This window comes from Zonotrichia leucophrys, chromosome 1A, assembly GCF_028769735.1.
Source record: "Zonotrichia leucophrys gambelii isolate GWCS_2022_RI chromosome 1A, RI_Zleu_2.0, whole genome shotgun sequence".
NCBI classification, from domain to species: Eukaryota; Metazoa; Chordata; class Aves; order Passeriformes; family Passerellidae; genus Zonotrichia; species Zonotrichia leucophrys.
Window position 1 is genome coordinate 37,724,016 of NC_088170.1, and position 26,408 is coordinate 37,750,423.

The window sequence follows — 26,408 nt, forward strand, 5'->3', positions numbered from 1 at the left end:
TAGTGGAATATACATTTTATTTCTTAAAAAGGAAGGGTACTAACAGAAGTTAATACAGTCAAAATTTTACATTTTAAACAAAAGCTTTTCTTTTTCTTAAAAACCAGTTACGAGCAGAGAGGTGAGAGGATTTAAACTACTCACAAAATCCAAGCCGAAGACTTTGAGAATCTGTGGTTTATACATTTAAAAAAGTGTAATAAATGGAAATATAAAATAATACCAACTCTGTAATAGTGAAATGCCCTTTCCTCATTAGATTGCTGTTTAAGCACCTTTATTTTCACCCATCAGCTGCCAGGAGTGTTTAGGTTTATGTACAAAATAAGCAGTTTGGGACAGAAGATTCATATATAAATTAAAACCATTTATGGCAATACAGTTTTACCCAGCTGCTTTACAAGCTCTATTATCACTTTCACTTCTATAGAATTTTTCAGTCAGGATGATTTTAAATGCTCTTGATGGACTGCTTCAAAAAGCAGCTACATATACAGGAATTATATAGACAACCTCAAGGAGTAGACATCCAAGAGATTAAACAACTTAACACACAGTAAAACTAAGATCAGATTTGTATCTTATATAAATACTGTGCAGATTTATCATCCATCCCACTGAATGAATGGGACAGATCAGTGTCACATCTGAAGACAAAAAAATACTTTTATCCAAGAGGCAACAGAATTTCAGGCCAAATATAGCAGATAGGAGTTCCCTCAAATTATTCAGTTAAAAACTGTATGTGTCTGAAAAAGCTTAACAAGAACAGAGTTTTCAGAATAACTTGCACATTTGCTTAGCTGTTTCATAGCTATTTTACAGCCTAGAGACACTGAGAGAGGAGGAAAGAAAATAGAAGAAAATAAAAAGAGATGCCGTTGTCTCTGCCCACTTTAAAAGATGTGGCTTTGTCATTTACGGAACACAGCAGACACAGCTGTTACCAGAGAAGAGACTGCCCCAGTACAGCATTGAAGACAAAGTGACATGATGGCTGGAGAAAGTGTCATCACAGGCTAATTTCTTTACATGAAGGCTGATGGATTAATCTCACCTCCTCCTCAAAACCCAAGCGTTCAGATTTCCTAGCAGACTACTTATGATTCTCACTCCACTGTTTTCTATTTTTTTTTCTTTTCAACACAAGATAGAAAAGGTCATGAAATCTGATGAAAGGTCCAGCTGTGCAGCATCCAGTGAACATGTACTCAGCAAAAGTCATTAATCACTTTCTCTCTCTCTCCACACTACAACAGGAAACCTGTGTCATCTATGTACATAATGGAACTAATAAAGATGTAGACTATCTAAGTCACAAATGAGCTTCAGTAACAGTCACTCACTGTTGCACTGCAACTTGCTGCAGTCTGGCTGAAGGGTGGAGACAGATCTGTTTGAGCCAAAAGAGAGAATAGTTAAAAAAAACACACCCAACAAAAACCACCCAGCTTTAGTTTTCCTCAGTCACTGAAGTTTACAAATAATTTAATATTGCTACTTTCCAAATGCTACTCACAAACAAATCAACTGTCCAGCTAACAGGATGGGAAGAGTAGAATTATGAATGTAATCAGTGACAACTGTTAAAGAAAGACTGGAAGAGAATCAGTTCCCTCAAAATCTTAGTTTCTCTGCTTAAGTAGCTCATTATTATTTTTAAAACATTTTTTGTTGATAGAAAGCATCACAACTAGACTAGAATTCCACAACATCAATCTTTGTTTTGATTTCTGTAGTTCTCTAGGAAAGAAATAATCCCAAATCAAGCTACATGAAGCATTAACAATATTCAGATATTACAATGGAAGCACTTATTTATTACTTCATAGAACAGATTAGTTTTAAAAGTGTATTTACATGTTCTAAGTTATACAAAATACAGTATTCCAATAATTATGTTAATCACCATATTTCAGACAACTTCACATAAAAGTGCGGAGGATGCATCCATCCCTGATCCTGGCCAGTAGCGAGCGGTCACCGCAGTGGGACAGGTGAGAGCTGCTATCGTGCCCCCTGGAGAGAACAAATCCCACCATCCCTTCTCACTGAAACAGCTGCAGATCTAGGAAAACATTCAGGCAGGTACACGAGCAAGGTTTGTTGAGACCCACAGACCAAAATCACATGCCTTAATTTACTAGACGTATGTGAAGTACATTTTAAAGTTTTTTACAGATGTTGTACAGCAAAGGGCTTCTGCTCATGCCTTAGTTAGGAAAATGAAGTAACAAGGGTTTTGGCTATATAACAGGCACCCATATTACACTTAATATCAACAGCCCTCTAACTACAACTGGACAATGTGTTAAGGACACAATTCTGCAGCTGACTGCCTGGGCAGAGCTTCACATTCAATAACAGATCCTGTGAAGTCCACATGGTTGTCTACAGATATAGGGCTCTTCCCATGCAGAAATGACAGCAGAAATGAGGCCTTAAAAGACTGGGGCCTCAGATAGTAGTTTCCTCATGAGACAGCACTGACCAGGTCACATTGGCAGGTCAAGTCCCAGCGCAACAGCACACTTAGTTGAAGCAACAGCTATTTTTTCATGCCTTTCTGCAGTAACTCTTCTCCCTATCTGTATATTCCTTTCTGGACTGTGGAAGTAGGACCAAGACAAGGAGATTCCCAAGACCTAAATAATTACTTATCTTCAGTATGATGCTAAACTGAGGGAATTCAAATTGGCCTAAAATTGTAAACAGTGAGGAGTCAGTTTTAGCAATTTCGCTCAGGTCAGACTCTTGCATTACTCTCCTCTTCCTCTTTCATTCTTTGCTGTCCTTGCCAAGTATCTATGTCTATATCTACTCAAAGGATTCCTTTTTCCCTGTAGGTGTCTGAACTTCAAGAAGTTTGCATTCCAAAAGTGACTCGTGAGGGATAGCAGACTATCAAACTAACAAATTACATCCGTATGCCAATTTGCATTATGAGGAGTTAAATCACTGTAATTTCTCAATTAGCATTATGTTAGCATCTCCACAGATATTTAGTTAGGCTTATTCTTTCTACCTTTCTCCCAGTCTTCAACTGTGAGTTTATCTATCTTCACCATGTTACAGTGGCAGATATACAGACCAGAGTAATTATCTGAACATCTAGAAAGCCAGTCTGAGTCTTGTAGTGCTGCAAAGGCACAATGCTAGCACTAACAAATGATTTTGCTCTTTATGGATTTAGGCGTATGTTGCCAAAAATAAGAGATTTATGCACTAAGATAAATTTGCATTTCTCATCTTGTGCTTAGCAGCTAAAACTAGAAGGGTGAACAAAAGCCTATCTGGATTTTACAAAGGTCTGAGATACCTTCCTCTCACTAAAAATGAAAGCACCTGATCACAAGGAACAAAGCCCTTTTATGCTCAGGTGGCTTCCAATACCGAAGCAGCAATATTCTCCTCTGTGCAGGTCCATTATTTTTTGCTATCTACAAAAAAAAAAAAAAATTCTGCATAAGTGGTTTTATTACAGCATTCCCAAAGCTGCTGGGCTTCCACTGCACCTCCCAACTGGAAATTGATTTGGTACAATTAGTAGCAGGCCTGCAGATAATGCTGAATGTGATCTCTAGTTAGAACACCTTGGGCACTCAAACAGCACAGCAAGGAAATGGAGAATTGTCAGAAAAGACATAAAATGTTACTGCAAAAAGATGCTTAGCAATAAACCAAACAACCCAAAAACATTTCTCCTCCAACAAAAGTTCATAATACACTACTTTTTCACTCTGTCCATGGAGGACCAAAAAAAAAGCAGAGTTCAGATTATCTGAATATCAAAATTATCAGGACCAGTTTACCAACACTACACCTGCAATCTGAGATGTATCCACCTGATCCCAGCACAGAATGCTTCAGAGGAAAGCAAAGACACCCATAACTCCAACACTTGCTAAAACTTTACAATAACCACATAAGAGTAAAGACTTTTTCCTGTGGGAGTTAATGATATCTTTGTTACCAGCTTCAGTGGGAGCAGATCTTGGCAACAGGTGAAAGATTAAGCTTTTTGGAATTTTTAGACACAAACTGACTATACGTAGATTAGATCATCATGTATGAAAGCAATACTGTATTACAAATTGCACATTATTTATTCATAGCTGCTGTCTTCTGTAGAGTAAAACAACACTCGTTGTCCACCTTTCACCCACAGTTTATATATTTTCAAAGTTAGTACTATGAAATGGCCATGTGGTGTCAATCTTCTTCCTAATGAAAGTACAATTGTCATGAACTGCTCTCTTTCCTGGCAATCCCTGCAGTGATGCTGAAAGGTGCACATGCCCTTTATTCTCTCCCCTTGGAGATGGTCCCTTTGTGGAATGGGGTTAGGTTGGCATCAGGCAAACTTATGGCCTCTACAGAGTATGTTCCAAGGCTAGAGAACTTCAAACCCTAACAGTGTCAATTCAGCATCTTTTAACATTCAAATTGAGCTAAAAGAATATTTCTCTTCTTATGATCACTAAGAAAACATACCCAAGTTATCACTTACAGATAGGATTGTCATCCTAGTCAAAGAAACAAAATGATAGAGTGAATCATTCTGAGAGGAGCAGGGAGCTCCGGAGCAATAAACTTAACTTCCTGAGACTGCAAAAACTGAGAAAGGAGTTCAGCATTGCACAGTATTTTCTGTCTGGCTATATATGCACTCCTTTAAATAGTTACTACCCTCTCATCTATTTTTAAAGATACTTCTTCTTAATAACAACAACACCAAATTCCCCAGCTACAAAAGTTGAGCTGCACTCACCCTAAAGTGCGATTTTCCAGTTTTGCAACCCGTAGACACATAAATCACAGATTGTGCAAATCTGCATTGTCCTACAGGGAAGCACAAATGTTTGCTAACAGTCTTCTCTGAAAGAAAGATCTAATGAACATTCACTGTTGGTTTCCACTGTGTAAGCTTTTAAGATAACAGAAATAAAACAATAGAATTGCACATGCTAATCTCATTGACTGAATATTTTGCTGTTAAAATGTTATGACATACCGCAAAAACAAATCCTGTATACAATATGTAAGTATTTAAAAGATATTCCTAAGCACAGTAGGATCCAAATGAAGCAACTTCTTTGCCCAGCTATTTAGCTTTTGGCTTTGTGATTTAAACAGGAAGCATGACATTTAAGAACAGCCAGGGCAAACTGAAAATTTAAGATTATAAATGAAAAGAGTTGCTACATTTACATGCTGTCATGGTTGTTTGTTTTCTTGCTGGTTTGTTTTTCTTAATCCATGGTTTGGGCCTTTATCACCAAAGTAAAGCAAAAACCAGTACATACCAAAAATATCAGTCCAAATCAGCAGTACTCAATACAGGTAGAGATATATGCTGCCATATCAGCAACATGGAACTAAGATATTTATCTATTTGATAAAAATATCCCAAGATTATCTCAGAGCTTTATAATAATACACTCATAAGTATACTTTGGTAGCCAGCAAAAAATTAAAAACACTTTCTTTACTTCAGTACATTGTCCATTAAAAATGATAGGTCAAAAACTACATTTAATATATAAGCTCTGTACAAAGGTTATGCTGTCAAACACAGGTTATGAATCCTCGCTTTTGATTTTTATTTTTTTTTAATTAAGCTTACAATGTTAGCTGCTGCTTCTCACATTTTTCTCTTTGTATTTCTGCTCTGAAATTAGGGGTAGAATCTCTTGGGTAAACACAAAGTCAAAATAATTGTTCAATATGATAGTACTGAGCTATGCTGGTAACTAGTCATGCCTCATAATTTTGGCACTTGTGCTTCAGAAAGCTTTCAAGGTTTTTTTTTTGAGGTGTATGCTATTCATTAATCTCTAGGCATGAACACACTCCTGTCTTACAAGCTCCATTTTGGCTACAAGCATGGCCCTGTACTCCTTTCCTAGAAAGTAACTACTCTTGCTCTTCCCACACAGATTTAGCTCTCAAGCTCCCTTAATATAGAGCAGATTCTTGTTATGCTGATGAAATTCTTACAACGGAACTTCCACCTACTTCCTCCATCTTCTAAACACAATAAACATCACCACAATCCATCCAAGCTTTCATCTACCCTCCCACATGAGCACAAGGGTCCTCACTCTTAAGCTGCCCATTGTAACTGTGGGATATCATTGGCTGTTTCACCTTCAGCACCACAGTTGTCCTGCAGTCAAGAGACAGAAAATGGCAATATGGCAACTAATAGCCATTGTTTTCCTGGAGCTAATACTCATTTGGTAGTTTCAGACTGCCAAAAGACCTGGAGATCAGCAGCTCAGAATAGCACCTTTTCCATGACTGCTAAGTTGTTAGCAGAAGAATAGATCCTTTTTCAGCAAGATACCATAAAAGAAAGTGAGCCTCATAAATGAACTAAAGGAAAAGGCAGGTTACAGCAGTGTAGCTGTGGAGCAGGAAAGCCACCGACGTGGGTTATTATTACGTGGGTCATTTGATAGAGGTTTATTACTCCCTGTATGGCACACTGTGGTGCTTTCTGGATTATTTCAGTACATCTGCTGTAATCTTCTGCACTGAAGTCTCACACGTTACGGGCTGCTGTCTTCCCGGTGTCTTTAGTTCTGCACTCACAGTACTCCACAATACACTACACTGTACCAGAAGGGAGCTGCAGTATTAAATAAAATTCATTATACTGCAGGGAAAAGAGTCTTAAAATATAGCAGTTCTTTATATATACAGACACTTTCATTTAAAACTCCCTCTTCTTCCACTTGAGTGCCAAACGAAGAGTCACTATTCACACAGGCTGTCAATAGACTTTGAGACATGAACTTTGAGTGTCTTGACAAAACCCCAGTAGGTAAGCTTATTGTAGTTCATAGTTACAGTGAGAAAGACAGATAAGAAAGCCATATACACAATTAAGGAGACTTTGCACTTTTCATCATGCCCAGCCCTGGGTAGTCAGATGGGGTACTTGCAGGCAAGGAGGCAGGCAGGGTCATCATCAGTTGTTTGTGTTGGGACACCTCATAGATTTCACTGCTCACTCTGAAGACTGGCGATTCATGTGTGCTTTTTAGTTTCTTTGTTTTTAAAAGTCTTTAAAGTTGCATCACTCGGAATCAGATAAGTCACTTTAAACAAAGCAAAGTGTTTAGTGTGACAATTTATTTATAACATACTTCCCACCATCACCACCACAAACCACCCTGTGAAAGAAAAAACCCCTGCTGAAAGGGTGACAACTTTTAGTATGTTTGAAAGAAATTAGACCAACACTGCATCAAGAGCCACTCTAGTCAAATTAAGAGCATAACAGCGGGGGAGCGGAGGGGGGAAATAGTTCAAAGCATACATCAGGTGTTGTGGATTAGCCTGCTTCTCCACTTCCTTAAGAATTCAACACAAAATTGCTCTAAACTCATAATTTCCACATTATGTTTAAAAGACAAGCTAGTCTTTAGCGTAGAAAATAAGCCCTAATGCTTTCCTAATGTATTTTCAGATTTCAATAGAGGAACTGCAACTACCCGCAACATCACCATCCCACATTTACTCCTTAATATAAATATTATCCCAGGAAGTATAGCCTAAGAGTTCTGACACAGCCACTCTTTTAAGACAGCTTCTCTTGTTAAGAGGACTTCTAGACATATACTTCTGGTAAAGCTTCTACTTCTTGCAGTTGTAGGTCGTGTAGAAGGTCTCAACATCACACACAGCGAATTTTTTTCTTTTAACACCATACATTGTTGAAGCAGTGCTTGGTGCTGAGAATGGATTACTTCCCAGAGGGCAAGTCTTGTGTGCTAATCTGCAATCAGGAAACATGCTGGAGATAGAACCAGCAAGCGTGGAGAGACCAGATATACTGCTACACAGGAGACAGTGAGGTAAACTGTTTGCGTTTATAGTGGGTGTAGCTTATCCCATAGTGTGATCACGAGGCAAAGGACCAAAACTCTCTCTCAATCTCTTGCACAACAGGTAAGGTGCAGTAAAATAACAGTGGCTTGTTTACTTCTTTAAAAAAAGCCCCTTCTTTCAAAGCATAAGGTGCTGGCCATTTTTTAATAGCTGGGACTCAAGGTTCAGCCTAATGAGCCAGCCCTCTTTTTCTAAATCTCCCTTACTTCTCAGTTAAGTGCAACATGCTGCTTTATCAGCAGTTCAAGAAGAAAGACCCGCTAAGGAAAAAAAGGAGGGGTGGTGGTAGAAATACAGTCTAGAACCCACATCAAATTATTTTGTCCACATTTGTAAAATGAGTGATTCACTATTCTCTCTCCTTGGTTTCTGCAGGTTATTCAGGATTAGAACCTATCAAGACATTTAGACAGTATTATAATCTAAACTGCACTGACTCCATTCTGCATCACATTCATAGACTAACCTTGCAATACTTCTGTTTTTACAAGAGATTGAATGTTTTCCTGTCTTCCTGTCCTAAAGGCTCTCCTATTCCTCCTCAGCAGGAACAGAGTTCTATACAACAGATACTTTCTAGTGCCACTGAATGGGAGAGGAAACAATTTCTTGATGCTGCCCAGCAACATCTACTTATATTCTAAACTTATGTTTTACACTTTTACTGGGAGGGAGAGGTGGAATGGAGAGGAGAAAAGAGCAAGAGTTTGAAAATTAAACATAAAAAAAAAAAATAAAAGAAAGAGAGAGAGGAGAGGAGAGTCTCCTAGGCTCTTTCTCCACTTAAAAATGAAGGTTAGAACAGATAGCAAAAGCTCTTTCCAGTCCGGAGGGATCCACAGTTATTCCTCGAGACAGGTGAATCTGTTCAATTGTATGACATCAGAAAATGTTCTATCAGTGTTGAAAACAAGATTCTAAATATGGACACTAAGATTATGGACAACAGAATGATCAGGAAAGGGCCTGAACAAGTTGTGCCAACAGAAACAGGGTTTGTTTGTGTTTTGTTGGTTTCTTTCTAGTGTAGATGCAAAATGGCAAAGCCTCCATAAACTTTATTTCTGGGAGTCTCTACAGAAGGCAGAGAAGTCTAAGAGGCTAAAACAAAGAGCCCTAACAAGGAAAAGGGTGTGCTTACAAGGGTCCGTATCTGGTCTCGTATTTAGAAACAATGTTCTTGCATCGTCCCACTTCCTTGCGCAGCTCTGCCACCTCCGTCCTCAGGGCTGTGTTCTCTTTCTCAAGAAAGGCCGCCCGAATTGTGATCTGGTTCTCCTTTAACCGCCGGGCGTCACGGGAACGCTTTGCTGCCACATTGTTCTTCTTTCGCCTTGTCCAGTATTTTTCATCCTGTATTAAAAAACAGATGCCAAACTGACAAGTGTTTTGGAGACACCTCTTTATTGTATAATGATATTCACACTGACTGCTCTATTGAGGAATCTCCTCCATAGGTTTGCAGGGCTCAGACATCAAAATGGAGACCACACAGTGCTGTAAGATTTCATCTTTACACAAGTCTTCTTTTAGGATTAACCAAGTGGTTTGCTGGAACTAAAGAGATTTAGAGACTTGGGTATTAAGAAGCTGTCCAACTGAAATGCTTCCTTTACTTAGTTTCAATTCAGGAGTGAACTTTTACATAAAACCACCTGTTCTATTGTGTCTAATCTGTCCAGATTAGACACAATACTGGGCAAATATAGACAACAGCCTTCAAAAGTGCAGGTGATAAGGATTTGACTTGATAACTCTTCTAATTTCTGTGTATAGCATGATCAGTCACTCCTTGCCAGTAATTAGCTCATGATACCAAAACCTGCAAACCAGCAAGCACAGCAGCTGGCTTGCCAATTCTATTCTTGGCAGTGCTTCTGACCAATCAGGTAGGTAAACTGCATTAGCTCTCTATGTCAAAGTGTTCGGACAAAGAGTCAGAAATTTTTATCAAAGCCTAGAAGAGTTTGCAGCAATAAATCTGTTACCTTTTGCTCATCTGGGACAAAAACCTTCTTGGCTTTTTTAATCATAGGTTGTGGTTTCAGGTCCTCTTCAGTAAACTTGTGTTTGCGAGGATTGAAGAGCTCACCGCCAGGCACACTGGACAGCACTAAATCAGCAGGGTCAGGGTTGAAATTCACCTCAACTTCTACGCAGTCAGGATCAATGGGGCTGGGTGTATTTCTCTCATTTTGTGGTGGGGACTCTGGCAACAACAGGAGAAATTACAGTATATTCAGCAGGATGAAGAGAATCAACAAAGAAGCCAACTTTTTATTGCCCGGTGGAGAGAAATATCTCATAGAATTAGTTGGTGCTTCCCTGAGGTGTGGTGGGTGCTGTACTGCTGCTGGTACAGAGAAAGAGTTCACAGTCCAGTCTGTAATATAACCCTAGAAGCATATGCCAGAATAACAGACATGAGTAGACAGATGCAGGACAGGAGTTAATACTTCCTTGGCAAAAATTACATGGTTTGCACACACAAAAAGCACCTTCAGTGGCAGTAAGAAGGGAGAAACTTGTATCAGCCTGAGTTTTGTACCATACAAATCCTTACAGAAACAAGCCTGCCCAAAGACCCCAGTCCCTGGGACCTTCAAAGGTCAGATAAGTAGACTTCCAAACAGCTGACTAAATAAAGGAGGATTTGCTACAAATGCAACAGTATTCTTCTTCTTTTCCACATGAAAATAAATGGCCCAACAGAGAAGTCTGACACTGGTAGTGCTCATATGAGCTTTATCATATTAATCTATTGTTTACAAAACTTCATATACATGAGTTGCAAAACTGCATGTCACTGCCATGTGCAGTAGTGATCAATAAGTTTCGCATATACCACCTAATGAAAAGCCACACCCTGTAACTTATGGAAGGAATTCCATGTTATCTTTCCCAGAGATTCACAAAAGAGGTCCAGAGCAAAATGCTTTCTTTCAAGCTTGCTCATAAAATAGTACTGTGATGGCTATCATATTTAAACTCTAAATCTAGGGCAAACTGAGCAGCTGAATTCTTTAAGAGAACATCTCCATAGTACAAATGAAGTTTCCTAGTACCATTTAAGCACAGTTTTGTTTGTTTGTTCCTCCATTCCCACTTCAAAGCACCACAGAACATCAAACTGCATCATTAAAACACCTTTTCCAAGTGTCTGTTTTCACATTTCCGAGGCTACCACAATAATGATTGCTTCATTGTTTTTCTATTTAACATTGTTATTTGAGGTACATTAAGTTCACATAAGTTCACCCAAGCAGACCAAGGTAATAAAAATGACTTGTGACAAGCTATCAAATCTGTTGTAAAATTACCTGAGAAAGTAAGAAGCTGGACAAGTTGAGAAAATACTATATGAGCAATACCAAGAAAGCAAATAGTTTATGTTGCTATTTCAGCTCTTATAATTTCAAAAGCAAAACAGACTGCACACTGACAGACACTCATTCTTTATAGGATGGAAAGGGAGAAAGAAAAGGAGAGGCAGCATCTTCATGAATTGACACATGAACTATGGCTCTACATTGAGCATGTTTAACTGTTTAACCTGCCACAGCAAACACTGACAGGTTAGCATATCTCCTTTTTGATCTACAGAGACACCTTTTAATACGAGAACAACAGAAGTCCCTCAGAGCCCTATATTATTCCATGTACCTGTGCTGGAGGCTGCTTCAGATTGCTGGTAAACTGCAGTGGAAGAGGAAGATGCAGGAGAACCAGTGGAAGCACCGGCAGATTCCTTCCCTTCCAACTCAGCCACAGGCAAGAGTGGATTCTGGTTCAAATCCAGGTGAGTAGGGCTGGAAGGAATTCCATTCTCCAGCAGGAACTCATCCAGATCCATGTACTCCAGGTGGAAAGACTCGCCATCATAAGGAATAGTTTTGTCCCAAATGGGTGGCATGAGGGAAGCTGAGACTGCCATAGTGCTGGCAGCTGCTGCCTCATCTTCTTCAAGCTTTATTTTCTCCTTCTCTTTATCTGAAAAATACAAGTAGGTCACTGTACAAGCTGAAACACAGGAGATTCTCAAGGTTTAAGAGTCCAACAAAATCCCCATGAAAGGAAATTCAGCTCATGGCTCTGCCTCATGACATGATCTGGAAAACCAGATGTTGAAAAGGAACATTTCTGTGTGGAAGGCTCTAACCCCCTGTGATGGCTGGGCCCCAGGCAGCTGAGCAGCCCTGCAGAGCAGCACCTTTGCTGACAGCTTACCAAGGTGCATGGAGCTTATTAACCAGGCACTGCAACACAGCCTGGGTTTCACATACCCACCTCAGAAGACAACCAAAGTCAGTGTCCCTAAGCAGGATTACATGGGAAAGAAACCATTAAGAAAATTCTGAGGAGGCAGAGTAGCTTATTCTATGCACAAAGAAGGAAGATGCAGAACAATAATTTAAATACGGATGGGAGAGGGTTTTCAGATTACATTTGAAAATCAGTCAGAAGGTCCATAGGACACCAGAGACCTGGATGCTTATTGTTCAGCATTTTAGAAGCATTTCTCTCTGAAATGACTCAGCATGTCCACAGAAAGCAATAGCTCCAAGTGCTGCTCACTATAGATAGTTCAGAGTACCTACATACAATTTTCACTCTTTGGGGAGATGTCTAATAAGGCACACTCCCACATCACACCCCCAAGTCACAAGAGACTGATGAATTTTTCTCCATTTACTGTGCTACAGTGCACATATAACAGAAAAATGGCTGTTTCTATGTTCCCCATAGCTACTGAATCTTAACAATTGTCTGGGACAGAATCCAAGCAGAAAACTCAAGTTATGGAATAATTACATAATTTAAGAGATAAAAATAAGCCGGCAGAGAAAAAAAATTAAAAATCCAAGTCATTTTCCTGATCCAGTTCTCCATGCAGCCAGGCAGTTCTATCAGCAGTGAAGGAGGCATTCCAGAAGCAGTGCTAGTACTGCCAGCACTGAGCCAGCACTGCTGTCAAAAGGAAGGAACAGTCACCAGTTGTACCCTCATCACCTGCAAACTGGGCATTACCATGGAAGCCAACAAATACTCAGTTCAATAGAACAGGGACTCCAAGGACATACACTGGACCAAGTTTAGATCTCCAGTATTAAGAGAGATTAGCCCAACAAAATGCACCAATCTTTGGCATTAGGGTTTTCTAGACTGGCTACAACATGCTAAAGGAGCATTTTTCTTTATCGGGGGTGGAAGTGGGGGTGAAACTGGGCTCTAAATCAGAAAAGCCTATTTATATAAAACCTATTCTGATAAAAGTGGCATTCCTTCCGCTGTTGCCTTAGCTGGTGTGGATGTGTGGCTGAAAGAGCTTTTTATGGCTGAAAGAACAGTGCTGCCATACAAAGTAAATTATCTGCCGTATTCTGAATATTTTATACAAAAGAAGATACTGATTTTAAACCAAGCAGCTGAGAAAGTATTCACCAGCCACCAGCTTGGGATCAAGAGCAAGTACCTAAAGGATACATTGAATTCAGACCAGTGGCTCCTGGACCTAAGCTTTGGTAATATCACCTTGTAGCTTTTAGCCTTCTCCTTGCCACTTCACACTACTCCCTCCAAATCACCATCTTCCAGCTCCTGTTCCTGCTATAAACTCCTTTCCATGGAGAGTTCTGGAGCTTTCCTACCCTTTGCTTGGACAAAGCAAACATGCAGATTAACAGTAATGGTGTAAATAACCAGAATGCTTCTAAACAGCTCCCACTTGAAGCCAGTAAAGAAACAGCATCTGCTCCATATATAAGGAGGATTTCCCTTACTACTGGAGCACACCCCACCAAATTGGAACCAACATTTCACCTGTGAATAGAGATTGTGTACTCCCCAACACTTCATAGTGCCCAGCACAAGCAAACCCAGATTTGCATTGGATATTGTGGATGATATCCTAGTAAACGTAGCACCAAAACAAATCCAAGCAACACTAATGAATTATTTGTAAATAACTATTTTTAATTAGCATGATAAAAAAATCTTGTGCAATGTCAAGTCAAAATGTCAACTAAAAGAAAAAAATTTCTTAACTCTGGAAAACAGTACACCATTATAAGTTATGTCAGTTTTCATAGTGCTTTTGTTTTGCAACACCTAATAGGACATCTCCAAGAGAGGAAAAAATATTAACTGATTGTTAGACTGGATATAAGGCATAAAAATATTTTTCAGAAGGTGGAAGCTAAAAAGACTACAGTACTTGGATATGTGGCTCTTGTCAGATCTTTTAATGCCTTTTGGATGTGCATGATCACCCTGCTGTCCTGCAGTAACCTGGAAGAACTGTGGTTCCCCCAGTTTCCTCTCGTGATTGTCCCTGGCTCGCACCACATTAGATTCTTCCTCCACGTGAGAAAAGCATCTGAAATTTTTTGTCCTTTTGCTACAAGCTGACAACTCAGCAAGCACTGGGCTCCCAGTGCTGTCTTTGTTTAGCTATGCTGTCTCTCTCTCCTCCCTCACTTCTAACAGTATCTGAAATAAAACAGCAGAAATTAACACACATTGGGAGCTCATCTGTTTCAAAGATGATATATAACATGGTAAAACCTTTGTATGATCATTTTTGCATTGATGTTTTCCCACGGGTTTCTTTCTATTAATTTAATCTTTATTTCTGCCACACAACATCCCGCTTGGGTGCACAACATCTAATGAAACACTAATTAACTTCTTACATCTTGAGGGGGAAGTTTCTGCCTACCTCAGCACAGGGACCTGAAAGATTAATTCTCTTAAGATATTTATAGTGTAAACAGGTATTACCTGACAGCAGAGCTGCAGTATCCTAAGAAGCTCCATTTGCAGTGATTCAAGGTCACCCTGATAAATCTGGACTGTACTTCTGCAGATGATGGCTCATGTCTGATTTAGCCCCCTCATTCTGCTACTGTGACCTATTAACTGAGCTCTACATTTGCTGTCAACAGCGAGGACACCAGTTTATGCTCAGTGACTTAAGTGGACCATTTCAGTTACTGAACTGTTGGAAATACTGCTGTTTTAACCATAAGTAGCAGCATGAAAAGAGCTTTATTCCCTGTCCTGGCTTTTCCTCAAAACCAAAAAACCAACTAAACCAAAAACCAACCAAAAGATTTTGGCCACCATGCTGTCAAGAGCTAGCCCAGCAACAAACAGAACAAACACTTATTTGACAAACTTCCTCTTGTTCACCATCAAAATATTGTCAAATTATACTGAAACCACTATATATATATATATATGTATGTGTATGTATGTATGGGCTGATTGCTCCATAAATCTTTAGTCCCACTTGTGAGGATGGAACAAGGCAGGTTGCAGGGTTCCCTATCCCTAATGCCCATTACTGTGATATTTGCTGAGGCATTTCTCCTGCCACAGCAGCATGCAACTGGTGATTAAGGCATCCTTTGGAGAGTATGCAGCAGCTCCTTACTAATGGAAGAGACCGACACTTCTGCTCCAGAATACTTGCCTTCCCTTAACCTATGGGACTTTTCCTTTTTTAATAGAAATATCATTATTTTTATTTATTGAATCCTTCCAACTCGCAGCAAGGCTGGTGAGCTGTACCTGGTCCATGGCAGGGTGTTCAAGGGGAGGGCATTCTGCTGGAACTGGCTGACCTCCCTCTGCTGCTCAGACGATTGGAAAGCTGCTGCCTTTGAGTGGGCAGTCAAATTACCCACAGCAGTTGGAAAACCCACAGGTAGCTTGCAGAGACTACAAATGGACAGACACTGCAGCTAGCTGATACAATTCCTTACAGAGTAAGATAGAAAACTGTGGTTTTGTCAGTAGGCATTCCAGACAAAAGCACAGGGTCTTTTCTCAGAAAGTTTGCTGAAAGTGCACCACTGGATTAAGTGAATGAGTAATTTTTTAACATTTTGAGTGTATCACAATTAAAAGAACAGAAAACAATCAAGGACCTTCTGAAGTCAATTGAGTCACAGATCTATTGACAAGCCTTTTGTAAACTAGGAGTTTTGTAAACCTGCTGACAATGAAGGCATTCTTTCTTTTGTCTTGAATATGCAAACAAGTATCAGACCAAAATAAACACAGAGCAACAAGTTCCACAAAGTATGAGTGAAACAGAACAAGGTGAACTAAGGAAATCTATGGAGAGATTTTAAGAACAAGAACAACCTGAACTTTATCACATCATGAATGGAGAGGGATAATCAAGAGGAAATGGACTCACTAGCAAGCTTCAGCAGAGCACCTTCATGAACTGGAACAGGGTCATCTAGTAATCAATCTAGTATCAAATGTTTCTAATTTTAGAAAAATGCACTACCTCACAATCATATTAATTTCAAAATTTTACATCTCCATAGGCCACATCACATGATTCTGAACACAGAAATCAGCCCCACGACAAAGTCACTAAATCCCTATCAGCAACCATGCATGAACTGAAATTGCTCCTGCTGGCACTAATGTCTTTAAAAAGGACTGGGTGCAGAAATATCTTAAGAAATCCCATTATTTTGCAGATTCAAGATTCTGTGTGCTGCAGCATCCTGCACCATAGCAACATAACTAAAACCTTTATCACAAGCTGACTTTTTTTTTAGAAGGAGAAAAAGATAGTCTCCAGAATCACAAAATGGATTTACAGGGTATTGTGCAATATTAGACATGCAAGGTAGATAAGATCCTCACTGGCAACAATCTTGACAACCTTGCTTATGCCGTGGTTTACCCTGGATGTTGTCTACTGTTCCAAAAAAATATTTTTAACCTCAAAATTCACAGGTGTAAGGACTTCCTTTATTATACACTAGCACAGCAGTGCAGATAATCCTGAGCCTTCCTCGAAATGAAACTGATACTCAGAACGGTAAAAATACTGCCAGATGAGAAGGGGAAAAAAAAAGAAGAAAGAAAAGGAAAGCCAAGAAAAAAGAAAGTGTGCCATGAGCACCGAAGACTACAAGCACCAGCACTGTTATTTACACAGCTGCTGTCCACATCAGCAGTGGCAGAGAGGCAGCTCCAGCCATGCAGGACTGCATGTGCAGGCAGTCACTCATACCCTTATGGATTATCACCGAACCTAATCTGAGGGGATCCGCTGTTTACTCGTGTCATCGGGCAACTTCCCAGCAATTAAGGTCAAGCAAGCCGGGAAACCTTCTCACTGCTGCTCCCAGCTACGCGTCTACAGGCGGGGGAGGCTGCAGAGAGCCGAGGGACCAAACCCAGCGTGCCGCGTCTCGGCTCCTGCCCACCCCTCGCTCCCGCAGCGCTCGGTTCTGCCCAGCGCAGGCACCTACACGCTCCGGAGAGGGCGATCCCCGGGAGGCGGGGAGCGATCCCGCGCCGCCGGCTCTTGGCTCGGCCGGCCAGGGGGCGGAGGGAGGGACGGGGCGGAGGGAGAGGGCCGGGGCGTGCGGCCTCTCCCGCGGGTGCTCCCCCCGCGGCCAGTCCCGCCGTGACCCGGCGGGTCCCGCCCTCCGAGCCACGGGGCGGGAAGGGGGCGGTGGGGGCGGATAACTGGGGGGCGCCGCGCGCTCCCGCTGCCCCCGCGCGCGCCCCCGCGCTCACCCAGGCGCGCCTCCCGCGGCGGGTTCTCCATCAGCTTCTTCAGCACCAGCGGGAACGCGCCCGCCAGGCCCCGCCGCTCCTGCTGCGCGGCGGCCCCCGCGCTCCCCCCGGCTGCAGTGGGCTCTGGTCCTCCCGCCGCCGCCGCCGCCTCCTGGTGCGCGGCGCGGCCGGGCATACTCCCCGCGGACGGGCGGGCTGTCAGCGGTCACCGGCGGCGCGGGGCTGCGGCGGCTCTCCGGGACCCGGCGGCAGCAGCGGCGAAGCGCGGAGCGAACGGCGCAGGCGCGGCCAGCTGACGCCCGGCGCGTGCTTCAGTATTCATGAGCCCCGGGGCCCCGCCCCGGCCCGGCCTCTCCGCGCCCCGGGATTGGCCCGTGCCCCCCGAGGGGTGTGGCCCCGCCCCGACAGGCCCCGCCTTCCCCGCCCTGCCCTCCCCGCGGCCGGCGCGGGCACGCGCCCCCCGCCCGCCAGGGCACGTGCAGGGGCGGGGCCTCAACGGAGCTCATTAGCATTCGGAGCACCGCCCCCTCCCGCTCCTCCCGCGGGCGCTGCGTCACCGTCAGGAGGGCGGAGGAGGCGGGGGGAGGCAGCGCGCGCGTAGGCGGCGGAGGCCGCGCGCCCCCTGCGCCTCCGCGCGCCCGCCGGTGCCTGAGGGGGCCGCGGCCGAGCGGGCGTCCGTGAGGGCCGTCCCGGCAGCGCGACGGCTGCGCACCCCCTCCCCGCCCTGTCCCGGCGGCAGCGCTCCAGCCCGCCCTTGCGTATCCTCATTTAGGATCCTAAAATCACCTTTCGTGCGTGCCCTGGATTTAATCTCCCTCCGTCCCACACGATGCCCGCAGCGGCATGCCCTACATAACATGGGCAGGGAGAGGGACTTCACTGCAGTGCTAGCATGGGCGGGCTGCTGGGGGAAGGGAGGAGAGGCCGCCTTTCCAAATTGTCATGATCACAAGAAATTCTTGTGATTCTCCAAGCGGCTCCCTTGCTTTAGCAGCAAGGATGCCGTGCTGGGATTTAAGCTGCTGAACACAAGAAGGGAGCAAATATTGCCAATTTCGTTCCCGACAGCACAGGTGGGTACTGAGGAGCCTCTCCCACAAATGAACAAATTCGTAGAAGTGTCATGCTGCAGCCACAGCCTTCTCCTGTCAGCAGCGGCTGCTCTTCCCTCGGCAGGATGGGCTGCAGCGAAGCTACGGGAAAGGGAGGGGTGTGCTCCGCTGGGATCGGCCCGTCTGCATCCAACACAGCCCCGAGAGCAGAGGCATTCCCATCCGTGCCAGCAGAAAATAAAGACATCGTCTCAGGTAGGCACTTGGGCATCTGCCTGGTTGAACTTCCCTGCCACAAACCTCAGACATTTAATTAAATTGGCGAGGCACGATTTTACCTGACCCTTACTAATAAACCCTGATGGTCTTTGTGACAAAAAAAACCCAAAAAACCAAAACCAAAATCAGGTCTAAACTCTTCTCCACATGCCCCAGGAAAAGGAATGGAATGCGAAGTCACACAGGGTAGGTGTTTTTCTCCATTGTCTTACTGCAATGAGGACCAGAGGCCATCTCCACCCAACCTGGGCAGATGTGGAGCTGCCCTACCCAGCAGCTACTTCTCTTGCGTGGGCTGGGAGGCCCAATCTGCTCCCTCCGTCACAGGGAACGGGCGGGACTCCCGATGCAACTCCTGCACACATGCTGCCCAACGGGAAGCTTGGAAAAGGCCACCCTGTTAGTATAGGCTGCAACGGCGCAGGTTAATGCATCATTTATCAAGGCTGATAAATCCAGTTGCAAGAAGCAGGCAGAGCAGGTCATGCTCCGCTGCCCAGTGTGCTCCAGGGCTGTTACGTGCCCTCCATGGACTCCCTCCGCCCTGCCAAGCTCAGCTGGCAGGAAGAAAAGGCACATGTGTGAAAGGGAGATGCCACTTCACAGAGGGTAATGAGACACAGATGTCAGACCACACACGACAGAGGCAGCACACGCAGCTTGGCAAGGGGCAGCAAGCCCGCAGTGATGCTTTTGTCTAGGAAACAGCTACTGATAGGTGATAGGGAACACAAGCGAGTGAGGTCACAAAGGAGCAGCTTTTAGGCAAGTAGGCGCAGCCAAAGTGGAGCAGGCTGCAGGCTTCCCATTCAGTTGTGGCTCTCATGGTCACTTTGTTCCATTGTTGTCAATGCTGGTGGCCCCCGAGGATGATGCTGTGCCTCAGTAGTGTACAACACTCCTTCAAGGAACAGGGTCTGCACACATCACCCCTGCAGAGCTCAGTGGCAGCTGCTTTGCTGGGTAATGTCTGTATGAAGGGAGGTTATTAAAACCACTCAGCAGCTTTTACTCCAGGGCTTTTCCCTTTAGATTGACCATGTTCTTCCTCCAGCACATTTGCACCCATGCTCCACTGTACGAAGTTTTGTTCTGCACCACTGTGAGTTGTGACTTTCCTTGGAAAGGATCTAGACTACACAGCGTTAGCTGCTCTTCCCAAAGGCAGGAAGGAGGGAGGGAGTTCCTGAGGAACATTCCTGTGGGTTGCTTCTCACATCACCCTGCTCCAGCATTAGCACTGCCCTGCCAGCTAGGCGGGAGGCTGCCCTGAGAGCTTTTCCTCACTGCCTCTGGGGATTAGGTGTTCAAAGCAATTGCCAACAGAAAGCAGGCACTGTACCACAAGCTTTACCCTCTTGGTTAAGCGGGGATCTGCCTGGGATTTTTGCATTTGCTTTCACTCTGCGGCTGAGAAGGAAGAGTGGAGGACAATGAGATGTGAGGAGAGGAATGCAGCAGCCTTGGCTGTTGCTGCTGGGAGTCTTGTCAGGGCCAGATGATACAGAACAGCCCAGTTCTGGGGTGCAGCAGGGAGGGAGGCAAGTGATAAGCAGCTCACTGCTGGGCACAGGGTGTGAGGGAGAGATGTACAGTGAGCCCAGCTGGGAGGTTTGAATAGCAGAATAGAGAATTTCAGAGAGAGGCCTGAGAATAGCAAATCCAGATGAGTGCTGTCCAAGTATGGAGACCCAGAAGGAGAGAACTCAGCTCTGTGGGAAGAGGGCCATGATGGGAATGCTGGTCTGGAGAGGGAGGCAGCATAATAAAGACAGTTCTGAGGACTACGGGAAGTGATGCGGAAAGGCAGGGTGGTCCTGGAGCTGAGGAAGAAAGCTGCCACAAAACAGCCCTCTCAGCTGCCAAATAAGTCACGTTCAGTTAAGACTAAATTATTCTCTCAAATCATTGATCTCTCCTCTACCCCCTACTCTAAACAGATAGGTTTTGCCAGCACTCCTCCCTTGGATTAATTGAATCCACTTGGCCGTGGAGAGCAGAGATCGCAGAAAAGCAGCCAAACTCAGCTTAGCCACAGCAAGGCTGTGCACCACATGAGCTGCCCTTGGCTGTTACTGCCTCCTCCCAGACAGTTCCACTTTCTACCTGGGTACTGTCAGCTGGGAAAACATGCCCTGGTCCACACAAACAGTGGGACTTCATATGTGTGGTATGCGAACACACCTCTTAGTGGGCAGTCTCAGCAAAGAGAGAGAGAGAGAGCTCACAGAAGGCAGCAGCAGAGCAATGTGACAAAATGAGCCCCTTAGGGGTGGGGCAGTTCCCCTTGCCCTATTTCCCTTTTCCCCAGGGAGCTGTGCCTGTGCCATAGGGCTCACTGTATTACAGCAGGTGTAGGCAGGTGCCTTTCCTTACGGGAATGCTTTACTGTCACAGGAGCAGCCCCTTTCTCCCACTGACCCTGGAGCGAGAGCAGGGTCCCTCTCCACACTGTGTGTCTGGCTTTTCTGCTCCTGGATTCTGCTGCCCCTCAACACTGCAGAGCTGCCTGGATGTCCTGGTAGCAACTTCCTAGAGAAGAGCAAGCTCTGTGCATGTTTGTTTCTGTGAGCTCAACTCTCATGCCCAGACATAGGCTTGTTGAGCTGAGGTGTTCCCGTACACCTCCCCAGCTCTGTGCAGCAAACATTAAAACACAGCAACCAATAAGCAGCTTGTCAAGGGTCTGTAGCATCCTATCCAAAACCAGAGAGTACTCAAACTGTGATGGGTGCTTGGAGCAGACCTAGCGTTAGCAAAGCCATAAGTGCAGCATGAGCAAAGTGTTCAGCATAGCGAAAGCCCAAACTAAATAACCTCCTGGGTCCTTCTCATTGTTTTCTAGGATGCTGCACAGAGAGTAAGAAAGCCTAGGAGTACAGAAGTGCTCTTGCAAAGAAAATGCAGCATTTGCTATGTTCTCTATCCCAGCTTTTCACTGATAAACAATTAAACAAAGTTTGCACAGTCAGCCTGCCCCGTGCAGGCTCTCTGGACAGTCTGAGTCTGGGAAAAGGCAATGTCTGGAGACTTAGTGGTTATTAACCATAGGACAATGACGAATGGCAATCATGGAAGTTGCCTCTATATGAGCATGAACATTGGTGCCCTTTTCTGTGCGTGAATCTTTGAGGGTTTCCAAGAAGTAGCTGAGCACAGAGATTAAAAGGATCAGGAGCTCAGCATGATTTTATAATCAATCCATTGCTGCTGTTTTTCCTCCTAGCTGCACAACATGCACTGTGCCAGGACTCCCTGTCTGACTTGGACACTTTGAGGAAACACACCCTGGAAGGGTTTGCAGCAAACAAGATCTGCCCCTTTCTCACCTTGCAACTGAAGGAGGGGATGGAGAAATCAGAACCCCCAGTACATATTTCCTCAATCCTACCTGTCATCTTGTTGGTCCAGGGCAAGGAATACTCCAGTAGGGACTTCAGGACTTCCGGAAAGTCCAGGGCAGTGGGGCCCCCAGGGGTGTTGCAGCTTGACATGTCCTGTCCTGGGACTGTGCCAGCAGAGCTAAGGGAGGGCCAGGTGCCTGGCCACCAGCCTCACACCCCACTATCCTGGGCGTTGCGAGATGGGCTCGGAGGCACCCGGAGCGGGTGTGCCAAATGCTCTGGCTCAGAAAGAACAAGGAGAATGGGAAGCAGCCTGGCAGAGATGCAGCTTGCCCGGCTGTCTTCACCTCCCCCTCTCCCACTCTGAAGTGGCCAATTGTGGAAATAGCTTGCAGCCTTGCAGGGCTGGGCTGGGCGCCTGGCCAGCGTGGTTTTACAGGGCCTCTCCCAGCCAATCCGGCAGCAAAGAACTGGGCCAGTTATCTAACTTTGCAAAGGCAGCACCCTTTTCCTTCCCAAGGTGTTATAACAAATACATGTGTCTGAAGGGGAAAAAAAAGCAAGTGTGTGCTGTTAGGGGTGCATGTTGGCTGCAAACACAGCAGAAGAGGGATCCTCTGGCACGTTCTTGGGAGGCTCTGAGGAGCTGCAGACTGTGCAGGCTGTTACAGGGAGATACACATGCTGTCTGCATCTGCCTGCTAACTTTTTAGCTGAGATGAAGATAGTGACATTATTTGTATGTGATGCAACAATTACTGCGTGTCCCTCCTAAGTTAATACTGATAATAGCACAAGGTTTCATTCTTGTAAGTGTGCATCATCCCCAAAATATAGGATTTTTCTTATGAAGTGCCACAGAATTTTATCAGGAAACAAACAGCCTCCTCTTAGAGCACTGCTATACAGGAAGAGAGTTCATGAACCCTGCAAATACCCTGGTAACAGCTGGTTAAGTAAGATCTTGAGCACACAAAGCCCCTCTTCTCCTGTCAGTGAAATTTTTAGCATGGAGAAAAGAACTGGAGACAGGAGGATAAAGGTCTGATCCTCTTTTTCAGAACCTGGTGTGAGAAGAAGCATCTTACATGTGCTGTGGTCTTTTCTTTTGCTGAGTGTGGTATTTCAACAGAAATGCCTTTATTTCTCAGTTTGTTCCTGTCCATTTTTCCAGGCTCAGCCTTAGAGTGCCAATGTGAGTTGGTAGAAACCAGGTATTACTACAGTGGTCTGTGAGCCACAGCAACTGGACACAGCCCAGCAAAATCAGGCAAGGTGTTTGGTTTCATAAGGAAATGCATTTGATTTAACCCAGTAGAAACCAAAAGGAAGGAATTATCTAGCCAGGTTGGGGAGTTGAGAATTTGAGTTTAGCTGGAGAAGACTCGTGATCTAGATCCCAATCTAATCAGGCTCAGAAATCAATAACTAACAGAAATCAAGTAACAGTAGTTAGTTTAGTAGAATTTGTAATTATGATACCACCCCTTCAGATTTTGAGCCAGTCATAACCATCAGTGGTGAAGCCATTCAGGGAGAACAGTGCCATACTAACCTGGGCTGTTACAGTGTTCTCCACCCACCCAAAGCTGGAGCCAGCAGAGTCTGCAGATGGTCAGTGCATTCTGGCTCCTGTGAGCAAGAGACTTGATCACATCTCTCCTTCCTGGAGCACAGCCTGCCAGCCTGGAGATCCATGTCCTTTCCTGAAATCTTCCAGTCCATTCAGTCATGCCAGGCATCATTGATGTTTGGGACAGCTACTGTCATATTATGCCTAGTATTGCTTCTTATCACAGGCTGGCATGGGAAAGTCACTGGGAACATGGTAACTGTCCAGTGCCAGGTGCAGCTGGACCCCCTGATTTTGTCCCAGGCTCAAACTTGTTATGAAAGCTGAACAAACATCTGACCACATGTCTGGAGTGACCCAAGAACTTCACAGCCACTGCTGCAGCAACTGACTGACCTTTATGACTTCAGAAAATGAAGACCTTAATTCAGAGAAAATTCATAGAATCATGAAATGGTTTGGGTTGGAAAGTACCTTAAAGATCATCTAAATTGTCTCTTAGCAGTTTGAATTATTAGCCTGCAATAGACATCTCTAATTTTTGTCTAGAGATCTGAGAGTGACAAAATAAACATCTCATCTGGTGTTTGCCATGTCCACAAAGTCTCCTACCAATACTGCATGTCCCTCTTGATTCAGAATCCCAGAACAGTGAACTCCTGCCCACCAGAGGAGCTTGGGTAACATCACTAGCTGGAACCACCCTGTCTTCAAGCCCCAGGAAATCAGAAAATATACTATGGAGTAGAGTCATAGCAGTAGGGAATGTCCGTCTGCCCCCATGTCCCTGCCATGGAGAGCAGAGCATTTGAGCTGCTTTAGTGAATGAAGTTGAAATGTTGTCTCTGGAAAGATGCAGGCATGGCCGCAGATTGCATCACTTGTGCTGGCTGCACTGTTGTCAGATCAGATATGTTTTTACTGGTTTTGTGATCCCATTTTAGTGGAGGTGCCAGCAGCTCTGATCCAGCCATCACTCAGAAGCCCAGTCAGCCCTTAACAGCACTTTTCTCACAGACTCAACCAGCCATAGTCAACTTCTACTGTCCCTGAGTGGATGGCACACAAAAGGAGGCACCTAATATGATGGCACAGGCCAAACTCCAGGAACACCAATTTAACTGGCAGAGACCAGGGCTAACTTCACTGTATTTTCTGCAGGTCTCTTGGGCATCTACCCACACCACCCAGCTGTGCTGGCTCAACCTCTTGGCACATTTGCCCAAGGAGTGTTCAGCAGTCCTGAGGGGAGGATTGTGGGTCCTTCAACATTTGCCTTGGTCCATACTCTCCCTCCTTTTTCATTTTTATTTGAAAGAACTGTTCTTTTTTTTTTTTTTTTTTTAAGTAACCAATTCTTGTACCTTCCTTCCTCTGACCTCTTTGCTTCCTGCTCTTTGGTGCCAAGAGGTTCTTTGGTTCTTCTGCTGGCACCAAAGCATGTAAATGTCTCTAATTCTACTCCTGTCTCTAGCAGGACCTCTCTAGAGAGGTATGCCATCAGGCCCAAAGAGAACTGTAGAGCAACACTGCTGAGGTGTCACTCATAGGTACAGCCTTGCTGGCAGTTTGAGACCCTGAAGAATCTTTTCAGACATTCAGACCTCTGATACAACTCCGCTCAGTATAAGGAGCTGGGTATGGGTGTTCTCTGTGCATGGGTCCAAGTTGCCATCTTTCCCTCAGCCTCAGGAGTATTCCCTCAACTCCACAGGGCCACTTTCACAGCGCTTCTGGAGCAGCCCTTCCCCTGTTTCTGCTCCTGCCAGTGTCTTGCAGCCTCCCTCAGACCCAAAAACAAGAGCCGCTTGTGTGCCTCCCCAGTCAGAAACTCCTGCAGATTATTGCTGTGGGTCTTCTCCTTGGCTGCTCGTTGATTTATGAGGCCACCACTGCAAAAGGGAATTTAATTGTTTCTCAGGTGTGTCTGAAAGCACAGCTGATGGGGAACCCAGCAGCAGCAATGACATTTGACCAAAGAAAGGCAGTAGTGGCTGTTATTACTAATTGCTTTTATCTCAGCTTCCTCCAATAAGGTGGAAGTTTGCCTTGGTAATCTAATGGAATGTGTCCTCTTAGAAAATAAAAACTTTTTGTCTTATTTTCTAAGGACATAAAGCTTATGCAACAGTATTATCCATCCATCCATCCATCCATCCATCCATCCATCCATCCATCCATCCATCCATCCCCAAGCATACTACCCCACCTTGGCAAGGGGATAAATACATTTAAATATCTTATTCTGTTTGGAAGCTAAGCTATGAAGAGGAGAGTCAAATTAATGCCTCCCCAGAGATAAAACCTGCTGTTATGTGTTCTGTACGATCTGGGGCCCATTGGCAGTGACAAGGGACAGGCAGAAACTGCAGTACTGAAGGGACTTGGTGGTGGCATACAAGATGACATTCCCCTGAAGTGAATCTGGAAAAAAGGATAAAAACGTTTAGAAACCTCTAGAAGATTTGCAATTTCTGCTGTTCTTGAAGCAAGACTATTTTCCTTTTTTTTTCCATTTCTTTCAGTCACCCAAGAACATTCACATTGTCAGCATAGCCATTACTTGGAAATTTTCGTTCTTCCTCACATGAGATGTCTTCTGCTGCACATCCCACAAATCAAGCCTACTGCTCAAAGTCTCTGTGGAAGCTCCAGGCCCACCCACAGGGTTTGATTCTTGCACCAAACCCAGCTTGGTAAGTGGTT

General features: G+C 44.4%; 1 protein-coding gene and 1 long non-coding RNA gene across 3 annotated transcripts; one reads left to right on the top strand and one right to left on the bottom strand.

Annotated features, from left to right (window-relative positions):
- Positions 1-22,497, bottom strand: TEF (TEF transcription factor, PAR bZIP family member). Of its 2 annotated transcripts, none has more exons than XM_064702326.1 (5): positions 22,177-22,497; positions 11,563-11,889; positions 9,888-10,108; positions 9,041-9,252; positions 1-7,106 (listed from the first exon to the last, which is right to left on the bottom strand). In XM_064702326.1, the coding sequence occupies exons 1-5, from the start codon at positions 22,277-22,279 to the stop codon at positions 7,085-7,087; spliced, it is 885 nt and encodes a 294-aa protein (XP_064558396.1). In that variant the 5' UTR covers positions 22,280-22,497; the 3' UTR covers positions 1-7,084. The 2 variants fall into 2 exon arrangements, with proteins under 2 accessions (XP_064558396.1, XP_064558395.1); XM_064702325.1 differs by lacking the exon at positions 22,177-22,497 and adding an exon at positions 17,455-17,727.
- Positions 18,265-26,350, top strand: LOC135442481 (uncharacterized). Its single transcript, XR_010438671.1, has 3 exons — positions 18,265-18,527; positions 18,631-18,761; positions 26,228-26,350. It is a non-coding gene; the product is annotated as an uncharacterized LOC135442481 (long non-coding RNA).
- Positions 26,351-26,408: the final 58 nt, after the last annotated feature.

What these genes read in the sequence shown, in the direction of transcription:
- TEF (XM_064702325.1), bottom strand. Translation starts at nt 17,629, where the DNA reads ATGCCCGGCCGCGCCGCGCACCAGGAGGCGGCGGCGGCGGCGGGAGGA. An exon ending in TGAAGCAGCCTCCAGCACAG is followed by an intron (nt 10,109 to 11,562) that starts GTACATGGAATA and finishes TGTTGTTGCCAG; the next exon opens with AGTCCCCACCACAAAATGAG. An exon ending in TTGTCCCAGATGAGCAAAAG is followed by an intron (nt 9,253 to 9,887) that starts GTAACAGATTTA and finishes TTTTTAATACAG; the next exon opens with GATGAAAAATACTGGACAAG.